This window comes from Clinocottus analis, unplaced genomic scaffold, assembly GCF_023055335.1.
Source record: "Clinocottus analis isolate CAN_PGR_092001 unplaced genomic scaffold, fCliAna1.0.p SCAF_1, whole genome shotgun sequence".
In the NCBI taxonomy this organism is placed as follows: Eukaryota; Metazoa; Chordata; class Actinopteri; order Perciformes; family Cottidae; genus Clinocottus; species Clinocottus analis.
Window position 1 is genome coordinate 6,280,001 of NW_027175820.1, and position 15,000 is coordinate 6,295,000.

Below are 15,000 nucleotides of genomic sequence, written 5' to 3' on the forward strand. Positions count from 1 at the left end.
CGGGTAGTCCTCTGGATTTCAGGCTCAGAACCAAGACAAGCAGAGGGGCTAATGCTCGGAGGCCGGCTAACACTAACAGAGCAGCAATCAGAGCAGCAAACGTTAACAGGACGTCTGACGGTGACCCTGCTGCCGTTGCAGAGACCATCGCTGTGATGGACAACACTGAGGACAGTCAGTAAATAGCAATACTCTGTTACGGATTAGTATCGGAATGAACCAATAATAATGCAGGTGTATTCTGTTAATGTTGAACCATGACATCTGATCAATGACGGATCTGTGTTCAGGTGTAGAGGAGGTGGTGGATCTGACCTGTGAAGGAGCAGAAGCTGCTGTGGTCGATCTGACGAACAACGACTCTGTTCTGGTAACGACACATGATTTTAAAGTGATATGCCAGTCTTTAGCCCCACCTCGCCAGTCTCTAGCCCCATTAGTCTTCAGCTCCGTCAGTTCTGTAACCCCGCCCCTTCAGTCTTTAGTCCATTCAGTCTTTAGTCCCTGCAGTCTTTAGCCCTGTCAAGTCTTTAGTCCCGTCAAGTTTTTAGCTCCTTCAGTCTTTAGCCCCATTAGTCTTCAGCCCTGTCAGTTCTTTTACCCCCGCCTCTTCAGTCTTTGCCCTGGCCCTTCGGTCTTTAGCCCCAATAGTCTTTAGCCCTGTCAGGTCTTTAGCCACGCCCTTTCAGTCTTTAGCTCCATCAAGTCTTTAGCCCCGTTAGGTTTTAGCTCCGGCCCTCCGGTCTTCGCCCCGTCCCTTCAGTATTTAGCCCAGTCAATTTTTAGCCCCGCCCTTCAATCTTTAGCCGAGCGACTTCAATATTTAGCCCCACCCCTTCAGACTTTAGCCCTGTCAGTCTTTAGCCCCGTTCCTTCAGTATTTAGCCCTGTCAATTCAGTCTTTAGCCACATAATTCTCTAGCACCTTCAGACTTTAGCCCCGTCAATTCTTTAGCCCCGCCCCTTCATTCTTTAGCCTTGAAATGATTTAACCCCGTTCCTCCAGTCTTTAGCCCTGCCCATTCAGTCTTTAGGCCAGCCCCTTCAGTTTTTGGCCCCGTCAATTCTTTAGCCCCGCCCCTTCAATATTTAGCCCTGCCCCTTCAGTCTTTAGCCCCATAATTCTTTAGCCCTGCCCCTTCAGTCTCTAGCAACTTCAGTCTTTAGCCCTGGCCCTTCAATATATTGCCCCGCCCTTAGCCCCAACCCTTTAGTCTTTAGTTTAGCCCCTCCCGTATTTAGACCACCCCTTTAAAACACCTTTATTAACCAGGAGAGTCCCATTGAGAATGAAAATCTCTTTTTCAAAGGAGACTTGGCCAAGAAAGGCAGCAGCAAAAAACATATAGTTAATAGACAAGTTAAACAAACGAAAAGCTAAGAGACAGTGACGTAACAGTTACTTTAAGAAACATTTCCATTTTTGGGAACCTGCCTCTATTTTTTTTGTTCTAGATTTAAAAGCGGTCAGTGGTATCAGTTCTTTGAGCTTGAAAACATTCTGCAACATATTCCATGTTGTGGGGGCAGATTAAACTGAAGCCCTTTTTTCTCTATTCCGTTCTGACATTTGGGACAGTGAGCATAAAAAGGTCCTGAGATCTCAGAGTATTGTGCGACACTTGTCGCACAATAAAAAACACACAGGTAGTAGGGCTGTGCGGTATGGCGCAAAATTCAGATATTTTGTAAGATTCTGACGGTATCACGGTATTTTCTTGCCGCAGCAGCAAATTGTGTCAAGCCATGACAAGTGCAGGTCACAACATTATTTTTTCATATGTTTATGTTGAAAGCGCAGCAGGATACTTATGTGTCAGGGTTCTAACTCCAGTCATGGGTCAAACTTTAGTTGTGTATTTAACTTTATAACAACAGTTGATAACCCACAACACTTTGACACAAACAGTTGGTAACACTAATAATTGTATTTATAAAATTACAAAGTCAAATTGCATGCTGATTATGGCTGGCACACAAAAAACTGCAAGAGTACATATTACTGTATTGAGTAAACGGCCTGTGGCTCAAAAGTTAAACTAAAATCTTAAGTTACAAATCTTAACCTTTCCCTCCATCAAACTGTAACGTTACTGTGAATAAATACAGAGAAATCGGAGCCGAGATCTGGCGGCCGGCAACAGAGGGCTGATGTGTCCGCACTGCCAACTGCCAAGCTCATCGGTGCCGCGAGCAGGACTTCATACCGTCGGTAACTCTTTAAGTCGGCGGATTCTTGACAAACTAACCACAAATTTGAAACTGAAACATCTAACTTCTCACCAGAAATCATCCTAAAATTACTTTTTGTGACTCAATAGTAGTAGTATTCATAGACTTTAAGATTTGATTTCTCATCCGCCATTATTCCCCTTTTCGTGGTGCCAAAAAGCATTCTGGGATATTGAGAAATGCGGAAGATATGTCACACAAACAGCTGTTTGCTGCCCGGCAACTTGCGGCGATTTACATTTCCCAGCATGTAACTTGACTATGTAATTTTGCACCATGACTGAACTTAAGATCCCTGACAGGTAAGTAGCTTCGCTGCACACTCTGTGTTGAACTGTGAAATGTAAATGTCTTTATTGGTGCAGAGCAACAGCTGATCTTCAGTCCGTGTACGTGATACAATCACACCATACGAAATATTGAAACCGGTATACTGCACAGCCCTTATGGGTAGTTTTGGAGCAAACTAAGGCTTTCCTTTTAAATAAAGGTGTACCATTGACAGAGCCTAAGAGTGGCCAAAGCAGGCCATCCCACTCAAGAGACTCACAGTGGTTAATCTGAGCTTTATAATTTGTAGTGAATCATGGTAAACTGTGTCCACCCTACGAAGACAGCTAGCAGAGGCATGCATATAAAGATTACCATAGTCCAAAGCAGGTAAAAAAGTTGCATCTAATCGCTTTTTACATTATTTGAAACCCACAGCTTTTTTTGAAAATAAAAACCCAGTTTTAACCTCAACTGTTTCACTAGGTACTGCACATGTGACTGAAAAGTGAGTCATCAATCAGATTACCCAGATATTTACAGTCAACAACCACTATTTCACTTCCTGAGTGACCACTGAAGGGATATTCTGTGGCCTACTCCGAATTTTTAAAACAAGTTTTGTCATATCTGTATTTAGAACAACCAGATTATTTATATAAATGGTAAATAAAAGTGGACCTATTACAGATAATTTTGGCACACCTTTTATAGAAAGTAGCAATATCAAAGGATAGACACTCATATCTGATGCACTGTGACCTATTCTCAAGGTAGCTTGTGAACCAAGTGACCGCTTGCTTCGAGAGCCCTGAGTTGAGGAGCCTCAGCCTTAAAACATCATGGTCAACTGTGTCAAATGCTTTGGCACGATCAATAAACAGTGACGCACATTGTTACTTCTTGTCAAGAGCAACACAAATGTCATTTACCACTTTTAGTACAGCTTTTAATAGTGCTATGTTTTTCCTAAAGCCTGACTGGGAAGTTGATAAAATGGCATTGACACTCTCCCGAGCAAACGACTCCAGAAGTTGGTTTCTCACAAGAGTTTCAAGAATTTTAGCAAATACATGAGTTAGATATTGGCCTATATTTATTTGAAATAGCTGGGTCACCACCTTTTAAACAGTGGGAGAACAAATACAGATTTCCATTTCTTTGGTATTTCTTTTTTTTAATTGTCAAATTTTAAAAATATATGCACGTGACAAAATCAGCAGCTAGTTGAAAAAGTAATGGTTTATACAATCAGGCCCTTCTGGCCCTGAATGTTTTTCAAAGGAAACTAATAGGGCTAGAAGGGCCAATTCAGTCTTTAGCCCCGGGTTAGGGTTGTTGAAGAAGAAACTGACTAACTTTTCTTCCTCTGTTGTTTTTTTCCTCTGTTGTTGCCGGGCTGATCAGCTGGTGGACGAAGGTAAAACCTTTTTCAGTTGACATGTTGCCAAAGTTGGAATGAAGCAATTGTCCAACATTTGAGTGTCCTCATCAGGTCCACAGAACGGGAGAGTCCCCACAAGTGAGAGCTATGTCGTCAGCAGTGATGAAGACGAAGACGCGCCACCAGTCCTCAACGGTGCAATTATGTCCTCCGTACAGACCAACAGCTCCTCCAGGTAAAAGACTGACCCTGTCTGACATTATCTTTAAATCAGTCGAATTGTAGATGCTTGCTTGCAGTATTTTTAAATTGCAGCCAGGTAATTTTCCATCCCTTCTAACAGTAGCCTACTTTAAATCCGTCAGGTTATATATCCCGTTACATTATCTTGAAATCACAGCCAAGTGGTCTAACACTATCCTTCAATCAAATCCAGGTAGTAGACTGATCCCATCTTACCTGTTCCTTAAATCACAGCCAGGTAGCAGACTGATCCCTGCCAGCATTATGGTTAGATCCCAGCCAGGTAATAGACTGATCACTGTAGTGTGTTGCAGGTCGACTCCGGGGACGATCAGCTGTCCCGTGTGTCTGGACTCTTACTCTGAGGTGGGACTCACACACCTGTTAACACCTGGACAGCAGGTCGAATGATGTTTTCTGATTGGCTGCTTGTTTCCTTCAGATTGTGGAGAGCGGCCGATTGGTTGTTTCCACTAAATGTGGTCACGTGTTCTGCAGTCAGTGTCTGAGAGACGCTCTGACATCATCACACACCTGTCCCACCTGCAGGAAGAGACTGACCCACCGCCAGTACCATCCGCTGTACATCTGAGCTACTTCTGATGTTATATGTACAGTGACATCATCAGTCTCAGAAACAAAAGACTTTGTGAGCTGCGTTTTATTTAAAGAGTGTTAATTTGCGGTTTTTCCCCTGTTGACTTTCTTTTCTATTGTGATAAATGCAATGTGTTTAAAGTAGAAATAAACTATTACATTCTGTGAGTTTTTTTTGTGTGTGAGTGTGTGTGAGATCTTGTGACTTTGAGTCACTTCAGACTCTTCACAGGTCACAAGACATATGACTCAGAGTCACCTGACACAAACTCTGCAGCCGATTGGTTGCTGCATTCACAGGACAATGTTATGTTAATTTTATCTGAGTAAAGGTCAGATAAACCTTATTCATCTCACACAGGAAAAGAAAACACAACACAGTAAAGATGAAGAACCGTGTGTGTGTGTTTGTGCTACACATGTATCCTGTGTAGTGTGCGCACCACACCTATATTATGTGTGTCTGTGGTGGCTAGCGCTAATGCCTCACAGCAAGATGGTCTGGGGTTCTGATCCTGGTCTGGGTAGGATTTGGATACTGGTCTGGCAGGATCTTCTGTGTGGAGTTTGCATGTTCTCCCTGTGTCAGCGTGGGTTCTCCAGCTTCCTCCCACAGTGCAAAGACATACAGCTTAGGTCAATTGGACTCTAGATTGCCCTTAGGCGTGAATAGTTGTCTGCCTGTCTTCCCTGTGATGGACTGGTGACTTGTCCAGGGTGTGTACCCTGCCTTCGCCCATTGACAGCTGGGATCGACTCCAGCGCCCCGCAACCCTAAAGAGGATAAGCGGTTTGGATAATGGATGGATATGTGTATATATGTACATGTGTATATAATCTATTGTTTTTTTTTTATTGTAAAGGATTTGGCATCACCAACGCAGCATTTCACATGTTCAATGCTTGCAGATGTAATAAAGATTTCTCAATGAAAGGTTCTATGTATGTGTGTTTGTGTGTGGACATATGCATTTGGATATATAACTAAACATGTTTTGGTATATTTAGACCGAATATCATAACAAATTTAATTGTTGGAATACAATATTATGAAAACCAGATATTTATCTATAATGTGACTTCAGAGTGATGTCAGGCTGCATGTTTGGCGTTAATAAGCTCGAATGTTAAATGATTGAGACTAAAGAGTGTCATCATCACCTGATGCAATATGTCTGTTTTACACTAGATATATTAAGTGTTTCATAATGACACCGCTACATATATTGTCTGATATAATGTGAATGTTATAGATGTGTGTTTCTACACTATATATTGTCTTAATGTTCTATAATGTAAACGTAATAGGTTTCTGTGTCTCTACACGAGATATTCATCTAATGTTCTATAATGTTAACGTTATAGATGTGTGTCTCTACACTAGATACTGTCTGATATAATGTTCTATGACACTACGCTAGTGTTCTATAATGTTCCATGAGGTCAACTTAATACCGGGTAAACCTGATTCGTCAGGTGACTCAAGATGAAATTCCCTCATTGGAAAGTGCTGAGTCATTCCGCGGCCTCTCATTGGTCCGCTCGGCCGGACGCCGTCAGCGGACCAATGTGAAGCCGCGTTTACTTCTCCTGATAACAGTGACGTAAATCAAGGAAGTAAACATAAAGGAGCTGGTGAGGATTTAAAGCTGCGTCACTTTATTTTCCAGTCCTAAAGTCTGTGAAAGTCCGTGTTTTCCGTCTGCAGTTTGGTTCGCTTTGTGTTGGGTGAAGGCAGCAGTGAAGCCGCGACTTGAAGAAGATGGCGGTCACAGTGAAGGCATATCTTCTGGGGAAAGACGAGGCGGTAAAGGAGGTCCGCAGGTTCACGGTGGACCAGGACGTCTCCTCCAGCTTCGAGTACCTGAGCCGGAAAACCACGAGCGTGTTTACTCAGCTGAAGAGCATCAACATGTACTATAAAGGTAATATAATCGTTAAATATACCATATACTTCAAAAAAGGTAATTTGTAGAAGTCCGTATGAAAGTTGGAGGTTAAATTTGAAATTTGAGGCAACAATGCGGATGCCACTCCCGACCTCCTATTAGCCACTCTTGCCCAGTTATAACTATCTCTGTTGTACATGTTGATGCTCTTCAGGTTATTCAATTCAGTTTATTTTGTATAGCCCAAAATCACAAATACAAGATTTGCCTCGGAGGGCTTTACAATCTGTACACATAATATCCCTGTCCCAGGACCTCACATCGGATCAGGAAAAACTCCCCTAAATAAAGATAGTAAAAACCATTTCACAGGGGAAAAAAAGGGGAAGAAAGCTGAGGGAGAGCAACAGAGGTTATATATCCGGAAGAGCATCAACATGTACTTTAGAGATTATATATATATATATATATATATATATATATATATATATATATATATATATATATATATATATATATATATATATATATATATATAAAAATATATAAATAAATAAATACATGGTTATATAATCATAATGGGGCGGGCGGGAGTCAAATATGCGCCGCCAAACAGCTGACAGCTGACAACCCGACTTAAAGAAATCCGGACCGGACGCGACGGGGCTCTTACCGGCCCCGTCCCGGTGCGTAGCGGGCCGTTACCGGCACCTTCGGGCAAGTGGTCTTCAGACCGGCCCCGTTACCGGCCTCACACCTCCCCTTTTCTTTTCCTCGGCAGAGTTAAGAAATTAAAATATGCTTAAATTTAGCGGGAAAGCGAGAAAACAACAACACAATTATTACACGATACACAAATTTACAAAGCTACATGAAGTCACATAATTGGTCTGACAGTTCAAACCGGGAGGTCACAAAAAAATGTCCTGACTTTGTCACGCAGTTCAAAAAGTCGGGGGAGCACTTTACCAGTAAAGCCACTGGACTTCAGTGTGCAGGAAAAGCTACCAGTGGTCGCTTCCCATCTCCGCGCATAATATGGCAAAGAGGTGCAGTGGACGACTTTTGATTAAATTTACTGTTCTTACTGCTTCATCCAAAACCGCCTTTAATTCCGCAGGCATCGTCTTTGTTGCCAATGTGAGCTATTGTATTGTGTTTCCGGGGCTTTTATTTTGAAGGAGGAAAACGGAAGAAGTGGTGCAGAGAAATGTTGGTGGTGAAAAAGAGAAGACGTTAATAAAGAGTTGACAGCTTGGCTGAACGATCGTGTTATTATTTTTATTCGTACCACACATTATAGGCGCAAAAAGAACCCTCGGTTACACCAGTAAAATAATAACACGTAAGTTGAAGTATAAATATTTTATATATATAATATATTTATAAATATATTAATTTCAAACTTTTCAAAATTGAAAATTAAAAACGTTTTTATTTATTTATAAATGACCTCTGGGCCGTGGCCCACACTTTGGGAATTGCTGCTGTAGACAATCTCATCCACCCTCTCCGAGACTGTGCAGGGGCCGACCCATTGGCTGTCCAGCTTTGGGCACCGACCCTTCTTTTGCTGCGGGTTATAAAACCCACACAAGCTCCCCAACCCGAAAGTGCTGTCTTCTTTCCCTCACGTCAAAGTTACGTTTTTGCCTCACACCGGCACTCCGTTGCTGCTTCCTCGAGAACTCATGGGCAGATACGAGGCGGTCTTGCAGTCTCCTGGCAAACTCGGGGCCTGGGGGAATGACAGAGTTTCAGAGTTCGACACGCCATAAGCACCAAAGACAGATGCTTGTGCCAGTTGCGCTGGTGCTGGGCAGTGAGGATGGCAAGCTGCTGCTACATAACCGCAAACACCCAGGACTCGAAGTTCCTCACCTGATCGCTGTGAATGGTCTCTGGCACTCCAAACCAACTGAATATGCCTTCCACCAGAGTCTCAAACAACCGTCTCTGCCTTTTGGTCAGAGATACCATACGCCTCTGGCCACTTGGTGAAGTAGTCAAGGGCTGTGAGAACGTAGAGGTTCCCTCCGTCCGAGCAAGGCAGCGGCCTCATAGGCCTTCTATGTTAATGCCATACGTAAGAACAAGGTCGAGGGTGTGTTTAACGTCGGTTCCTGTACTCTCTGACGGAAGCCAATTGAATTCAACAATGAGATAAATGCAGCACTAAGACTATTATTGGCAACATCCACATTTGGTGGGGGGGCTTTTACTTCGCAATTAATCGCCAAATTCTGGAGCTTCACCGGATGATTTTACTTTAAAATAAAAGCCTGCAATACACTAGTTTTTTACTTCATTATTGAATTTGGCCCATAATGCGATTGATCGCAGAAAAATCATGCGATTAATCAGTTAATTTTTTTAAACTTTGCCCAGCCCTATTTATTATATATCATTATTAATTGATGATGATGAGAAGTGCATTTTTTTGTATATTTCAGATGAAGATGAAGACCTGGTGGCGTTTTCCTCTGATGATGAACTGATGATGGGTCTGACCTGTATGAAGAATTCCACTTTTCGCCTCTTCATCAAAGGTACAAACACACAATCTGGTCTGAACCTCAACTGTACTTCACCTAAACCTCGTCAGAACCTCACTTGAACCTCATCTTAACTTCGCCTCAACCTTATCTTAACCTCACATGAACCTCGCCATAACTCCATCTTGTTTTCACCTGAACCTCACCTTAACTTCACTTGAACCTCACCTGAACAACATCTTATCCTCACCTTAACCTCATAATAAATAATTAAATTAGTTTTATAGGGAAACAGTTCTTCCAGATCGCCAAGATCCATTCTCACGTCATCATGACTTCCTGTAAGAGTGCTATTAATTCTGCCAACAAGGACCATTTATTTCCGTGACTTTCTGGAGCCGTACATTGAACACCGACGCTGCCGAGCGTTGTCCGTCTCACATATTGCAGAAGGATTGTGTAAAAAAAAAAAAAGAAAAAAAGTGCAAGGCCACAGCTCGCTTTTTTGTGAGTGGTACATGTTTGTACAGTGTCAACAATGAAAGCCGCTGCATGCCATGCTGCTAGTAATGTTTATTTAGCGCTTAGGAAACTTATGGATGTGTTGAAAGCACATATGGCAGTGTTATTAGTACACCATACATATCATTATTGTAGAACATCATTAAGGTGGACTCATAAGAATACTTATCACTGCAGAATTTCTGATTATGAATAATACATGCATACTGATCCGGCCATACACACATTCAAACTCCTAGTTATAAGTGATCTACACACACATACATGAACATACACATATATAATACATAATATGCGCATACAGTACATATCCTCATAAGTGTATATATACATTTCTATATTCCTACCAACAGGCACATTTAAATAAATATAATCTGATTGATTTGGGTGATGAGGCACTTAAAATTAACCGATACATTTCCCCAACACTGACAAATTTACTTGTATGATATTTTTCACCGCTTAAGTGACTCTAGCCCGACCAGCGGAAGCAATGCTCCACTGCATTCACAACAGGAAGTGTTGTGAATATTTACTACGCTTTGAATGTGAACACACCATTAGATTTCGCAATGATTAAGGACTTAAATTCATCATATGTAGTCATGATCATCTTCTGCTCGTCAGCGGAGAAAAGAGACGCTGTTTCTTTGATCTGATTTTCTATTGTAGGAAGAGAACATCAAGAATTTGGCGTTCGACTTTTCTGCCTTCTGAAGAAAAGCTAGCACACGCAATTATCCTGTTGACTGATGTCTGGATAAAATGAACGAGACCATTTGAGATCGGATCCATCTTTTGTGGAACCAACAAATCCATTGGTCAATCATCTCTTTAGGTTAAGCTGGATATCAGGACATTTGATCTACTTTGTTTAACCATGTGCAAACCATCTTATCCTCACCTCAACCACCTGAACCTCACCTGAACCAAATCTTTTCCTCACCTGAATCTCATCTTCAATATGCCTGAACCCACCTGAACCACATCTGAACCTCACCTGAACCATCCTATCCTCACCTCAACGTCATCGCCCTCCCCTCCATGCTCGTGGTGGTGCTGTGTGGCGGAGATATTAGACTTTGACCCTCTTAGTACAGCACCTGTTGTCGACAGAAAGTAACATGCAAACAGGATGCAAAAAATAATTTGACTGTAACTCCGCGTCGCGATCAGCTCAGCAGGTGTAGTGACATAACCCACAGCACGCCACTGCTTTAGCCTTACCTGAACCTGAAAGTAATGATCGACAGATGAATCGATTATCAGAGCGTCGTTATTTGCTGCTAGACACATATTTGTGCTTATAATACAAATTAAATGGAATATAAATTGATTCCTTTAACTGAAACTGTTTGATTGGTCGTTTCTAATGAAGTTTTATTGAACTCTTTTAGAGAAGAAGGAGAATCGTCGAGACTTTCCTCTTCATGCTTTCCCTCCCTTCACCTTTGGCCACCCTCCTCCTCCTCCTCCTCATGGTCCTCGGGCTCCTCCTCCTCCTCATGGTCCTCAGGCTCCTCCTCCTCACCTGGCCTCCCCCCCACTGCACCGTGACGTCACCTGTGACGGCTGTGAGGGTCCCGTGGTGGGAACCCGCTTTAAGTGTTCGGTGTGTCCCAACTACGACCTGTGCTCTTCCTGCCAGGCTCAAGGGACGCACACTGAGCACCCGCTGCTGCCCATCTGGCACCCGCTGCAGGTGAGGTGCATCACGGGAACTGTGATGTCATTCTGTGAGGTCACTGTTCAACTACAAGCAGCAACTTGTATTGAAACTAATATAAACACACACACAGTGTGCATCTGAATATTTATTTTCTATATTTTGTCATAGCAATAAACCGTGTTAGATATGAGTTGGAAATAATTATGCAGTTTGATCCCAAGTAAATATTTAAATGATTAGTAGGAAGATTTGCATTCCTGTTCTAGACTGTTATTGTTGTTTTTGGGTTGTGACCTGTTCCCTTCCTGTCTGCAGTGGTTCCCACGAGGGAAGTGGATGAAAAGGATGAGACACTGCATGTGGACCCAGAACATGAACCTGAACCATGCTCAGGACCAGGATCAGGACAAGACCTCTGAACTTGCTGCTGACAACAGCAACCCCTCTGGTCAATGTAAATGTATTAATAATCTCATCAATGACTTATTTTCATAAATGACATCATCCCTGACCTCTGACCTCTGTCTGCAGCCTCGCAGGCCAACGTAGACTTCCTGATGAACATTGGCGAGGGTGTAGCGGCCATGTTGAACCCGCTGGGTGAGTGATGTCACGGAATGTGGACAAAGCGTGATGAGCAGATAACTAATAATATAATTAACGTAATATTTAATATATAATTAACGTAACATGGACAAAGTGTGACGCGCAGCAGAACAGATAATTATCAAATAAAACAGACAATGTCACGTGTGTTAATTACACACAATGTAGTTTTGTTGAAATGGAATAAGTTTAGAGTATTGTTTGGATTCATCGGGTCAAAACAAGTCTTATTTCACAGGAAAAAAACATTTCATATCCACAATTCACATAATAAAGTCTGTGTAAAATAATTGTATATGGTTTTATCTGGCTGCTCTTACCTTTTAAAAACCAGACTGAGCGATTGTTGTATAAAAGTGTAAATCATAGCTTGTTTTATGAAAAAAAGCCTCAAACTGCAGTATTTGGATGTATTCAACACCATAAGTAATATCGAAGTGAAATACATCGTTTGCTACATGAACAAATTCAAATGTTACAGATGTGCGCCCAATGCAAATAGTTTAGACCTTGCCTGAATGTTCTCTGTTCTAAATCCTCTTTAACTTTGTTCTGCTTCAATTTATCAAAGTCAACCTTTGCAGAGAAAATGTTTACATATTGTGCTATGATTTGGGTTTGATGATGCATAGTACAGCTGCATCATTTCTAACAAATAATCATCCTGAAAGTGATTTTGTTTTTTAAATAGGCGGACCTGAAACCTTTTAATTTTTTTTCTGTGTCATCTTCATTTACTCAGTAACATACATACTGATATTTACACAAAATCTGCACAAAATCTCACATGTGAACCTTTTATTGTAACACCCAAATTATTCAAATAGCCCTAGTGGTTGCAGAGATACACCCTTTTTAGTTTGGGTATGACATTTTCAGGCAAGGGCCTAAAAATCGGCTTGTGTTCTCTTGCTTAAATGTCTCACTCTGGTTAAACCTGGAAGTCACAGATAATGAAAAAACATGCGAATTGAAACACTAAAGAACACTCATTGGATCAAACAGGATTAAACCTAAGTTTAAACCTAGGCCTAACCCTAAATCACAGATGATGAAAACCACATTCGGAGTGAAACACTAAAGAACATTCAGAATAATAAAACCATTTATTGCCAAGTATGTTTATACATACAAGGAATTTGTCCTGGCGAAAGGTGCATAACATTTAACATTTAAACATTTAACGATCAACACAAAACATGTTAGTGTAATAAAAAGGAAGCATGAATATTTACAATTGGGTCTACTGTTAATTTACTACTGTGTATTTACAAGTTATAATCAAATTAAAATAAATTAATTGGATCAAACAGGATTGAGTTGTTACAAGAGGGGAGTGAAAGAGCACAACTCTTATTGACTAACACTAAACCTAAGCTTAAGCCTAACACCCAACTTAAATCTCAGCCTAACCCTAAACCTAAGTTTAAATGATATCTCTTTGAGCCTAACCCTTTTTATATCAGGTCACAAGGTACAAATAAGAAGAAAAAAAAACATTATATAAATCCAGAAAACCCCAAAAAAAGTGTTATGTTTTTAAAGATAAAGATAAGTCCAAACCTAAACCTTAAACCGCCTGCACAAAGATCAATGTTAATAATTTGGTTTGGTTTCCTCATCCCAGCACAGAGAAAAATAAATAATAATATCAATAGCTTGAATGGGTTTAATAATTATATATTATTAGGTTTCTTCTTGGCAGTTTGTTTGCAAACAGGAAGTGATGGTGGTTCTTTAAAGTAACTGTTTGTTGTGTGTGTCTGCAGGTATCGATGTGGACATCGATGTGGAGCACGAGGGTCAGAGGTCAAAGGTGACCCCTCCTCCTCCTCAGAGTGTGGGGGTGGAGGCCGAGGTGGGTGGAGCCGGCTGTGAGGGGTCAAAGGTCAGTTCATCAGCTGTGTGATGTTGTACAGGTAACACTGTCAATCTTTCCTGTACAACGATAACTAATGAATCTACATTAATAAATACACCTGCAGGATAAGAACAATGAATCTATATTTAAGTTATATCTAACATACTGCGTACATATTCATTTCACGAGTACATTACATTGATGTTTATGAAAACATTCAGAAACATGAAAGAGGGATATCATTTCCTGTTGGAATAAATTTTCTTTCTGTCACTGACCCTCAGGTCTAAATTTCAGACCAGTAAACCTGACCCAGTCTGTGTTGTGTAGGTGTGCAAAGACTCTGATGAGGAGTGGACTCACCTTAGCCCCAAAGAGGTCGACCCCTCCACGGGAGAACTGCAGTCCCTGCAGCCCAATGACCAGGACCAGGGTTCCCTGTCGGGACAGCAAGATCCTACAGGTCTGAAGGAGGCGGCTGTGTACCCGCACCTGCCTCAAGGTAAGACCATGTCTTCTTCACTAATCCATGTGATGCCCCTCTTAACCTCTGACCCCAGACCTCTTCTGACGTCTTGTTCTCACCCCCCCAGAGGCAGACCCCCGCCTGGTGGAGTCTCTGTCTCTCATGCTGTCCATGGGTTTCACTGATGAAGGCGGCTGGTTGACTCGTCTCCTTCAGGCCAAAAACTTCGATATTGGCGCAGCGCTTGATGCCATCCAGTACGCCAAACAGCCCCGTCCACTCCAGCCCTGATGATGTCATCATGATGTCACCGCTGACTTCAGTGATACTGAATGTCTAAACAGGAGAGGATTTATACTACAGCCAGATGTTCTTCTTGTTTCCTGTAATCTGAATTTCAATCTTTCCTTTAAATTCTATTATTATCATTCATCAATACTTTGTCTCATTGATTACTGTATTGCACTTTTGTGTAATCTGAACAATTAAAAACATTAACTGAATCTGTGGTCTTGAGTCAAAATGTAAATGTTTTGCTCTTGGCAAAATGATGCCACTGCCCTCATCTGTCGGCTTCAGGACAATGTGTTTGTGAGCTCCTCAGGAGGTCAGGTCAAGGTCAGTGACTACATCAGGCACTTTGCCATCAGAAGGAGCCCAATCACATTTGTGTGTAAAAGGTGGTGGTTCTGATGCCACTCAATTCATACATGTTGTTGGTTAATTCATTACTCTGAATTATTTGTTTTAATCATGTTATTTATCA

The 15,000-nt window shown here is 41.6% G+C and overlaps 2 protein-coding genes across 5 annotated transcripts in view; both read left to right on the forward strand.

Moving 5' to 3' along the window:
• The window catches only part of rnf4 (ring finger protein 4), a 6,293-nt gene extending 1,399 nt beyond the window's left edge, over positions 1 to 4,894 (forward strand). The window contains exons 3-9 of one of the 3 annotated variants that reach the window (XM_068578178.1): positions 1 to 174; positions 291 to 370; positions 3,910 to 3,922; positions 3,998 to 4,121; positions 4,252 to 4,367; positions 4,444 to 4,495; positions 4,572 to 4,894. The exon at positions 1 to 174 is cut by the window's left edge and continues 22 nt beyond it. In XM_068578178.1, the coding sequence (XP_068434279.1) occupies positions 1 to 174; positions 291 to 370; positions 3,910 to 3,922; positions 3,998 to 4,121; positions 4,252 to 4,367; positions 4,444 to 4,495; positions 4,572 to 4,638 (626 nt within the window). In that variant the 3' untranslated portion in view covers positions 4,639 to 4,894. The remainder of the gene's footprint in view (positions 175 to 290; positions 371 to 3,909; positions 3,923 to 3,997; positions 4,122 to 4,251; positions 4,368 to 4,443; positions 4,496 to 4,571) is intronic. The other 2 variants (XM_068578197.1, XM_068578187.1) reach the window with 2 other exon arrangements.
• A 1,401-nt stretch (positions 4,895 to 6,295) lies between these two features.
• Positions 6,296 to 14,737, forward strand: sqstm1 (sequestosome 1). 2 transcript variants are annotated; one of them, XM_068578219.1, is made up of 9 exons: positions 6,311 to 6,361; positions 6,435 to 6,651; positions 9,069 to 9,164; positions 11,030 to 11,334; positions 11,617 to 11,755; positions 11,833 to 11,901; positions 13,677 to 13,795; positions 14,099 to 14,270; positions 14,362 to 14,737. In XM_068578219.1, exons 2-9 carry the CDS (start codon positions 6,489 to 6,491, stop codon positions 14,523 to 14,525), a joined length of 1,227 nt encoding a protein of 408 aa, XP_068434320.1. In that variant the 5' UTR covers positions 6,311 to 6,361; positions 6,435 to 6,488; the 3' UTR covers positions 14,526 to 14,737. The 2 variants fall into 2 exon arrangements, with proteins under 2 accessions (XP_068434311.1, XP_068434320.1); XM_068578210.1 differs by having other exon boundaries at positions 6,296 to 6,651.
• Positions 14,738 to 15,000: the final 263 nt, after the last annotated feature.